Here is a 1,279-nt window from a genome sequence, read left to right as displayed (position 1 = left end):
CCTGAAGGACGAGACTTCTCCCCCTTTAACTGTCACCTTGTATTTTGTATTGTATTACGATTTTTACTGTACACCGCTATGATCATTGCGGAATAGTAGTCTAAAAATAAAACATATTATTATTATTATTAATAATACTAACAGTGTGAACATGAGTTGTCTTGTTTCTTTTGCTCTGGTGCCACAACTAACTACACTTCCTAGAAATACGCAGCATTGAGGCATGGCAGTTAAAGTGGTGTCAAACTGGACTGTTTTTGCAGTGTGGATACAGCTTCAAACTGGATTTTAACGTAACATAACTTCAACAATGCAAATCAACAATTAAAAAAAATAGTCCTAATTTTAATGGGAGGAATGTACTTGATGGATTGACAGCAAATTATCAATATTTGGCTTCAGTTTTGTAAGGAATAACTGCAAAACTCCCCGTTTTGTGATGTTCAATCTGCTCCTGGTTTTGGTTAATAGGTTTGTAACGACACCAAAACCTTTTTCGGCAACGTATGACGAGGGAATCGCTATCAGAAGTTTTCTCGCAATTTCGCACATCCCAGGATATTTTGGGGGTATTTCTGTCTGGAGCCAAAATGTTTGATAGCCTTCTTTAAACTTCACCTTCAGCTCCTCATTGGTGTTAAGCTCGAGTAGCTCCTCTTGTAATTCCGTTTCATCAAATGGATTTATGATCCAGGGTGGTATTTCCATCGCCAGAATATCTTCAGATCTGTTTTTGAAGTCATCATGCAGGGCTTTTAAATGTCGAACATATGTCTGAAGATCCTCATCAAGACATTTTGCTTGAGACAAGTTTGGAAACTGGGAGAATTCGCACCAACTCTTATTTTGCTTCATAAATTTCAATTTTCCAAGAGAAGCCGAAATTGCACCCTTTGTTTTTATTAAATTTAGGCTGTCTCCTTGTAACTGCAAGTTAATGTCATTAAATCTTTTGAACAAATCTGTCAAATATGCCATGTCTGCTTTCAATTTGATCAGGTTTTCTTTTAAATCTGGATCTTTACTTTCCAGAAACTTTAAAACTGAATCAAAAAGCAAGTAAAATCTTGTTAAACATCACTCAGGACATTAAATATCGATTCGCCTTTAGTGTCCGTCTCCAAAGTTTTCGCCAATAGCAGCTCTTTGTGGATTTCTTCGTCCGTAACAAATCGAACATATGCCAATAGTAATGCTTCACTGCCAGGTAAAGTTGACTCATCCAGTTGAATAGAAAAAGGAGTTGAAGCTTTCGATATCAGAGCTCATTTCATCAATA

At 36.6% G+C, this 1,279-nt stretch overlaps 1 protein-coding gene across 1 annotated transcript; it reads right to left on the bottom strand.

Moving 5' to 3' along the window:
• Positions 1–298: 298 nt before the first annotated feature.
• Positions 299–1,074, bottom strand: LOC121918759 (SCAN domain-containing protein 3-like; the record flags this gene model as incomplete). The annotated part of the gene is made up of 1 exon (XM_042444752.1): positions 299–1,074. A coding segment is annotated over one exon (729 nt), but the record flags the coding sequence as incomplete, so codon positions are not given.
• Between the last annotated feature and the right edge of the window lie 205 nt (positions 1,075–1,279).

The sequence above is a fragment of the Sceloporus undulatus genome, unplaced genomic scaffold, assembly GCF_019175285.1.
Source record: "Sceloporus undulatus isolate JIND9_A2432 ecotype Alabama unplaced genomic scaffold, SceUnd_v1.1 scaffold_31658, whole genome shotgun sequence".
Lineage (NCBI taxonomy): Eukaryota > Metazoa > Chordata > Lepidosauria > Squamata > Phrynosomatidae > Sceloporus > Sceloporus undulatus.
The sequence above is the reverse complement of the archived record's forward strand: the minus strand, read 5'-3'. Positions and strand labels throughout refer to the sequence as shown.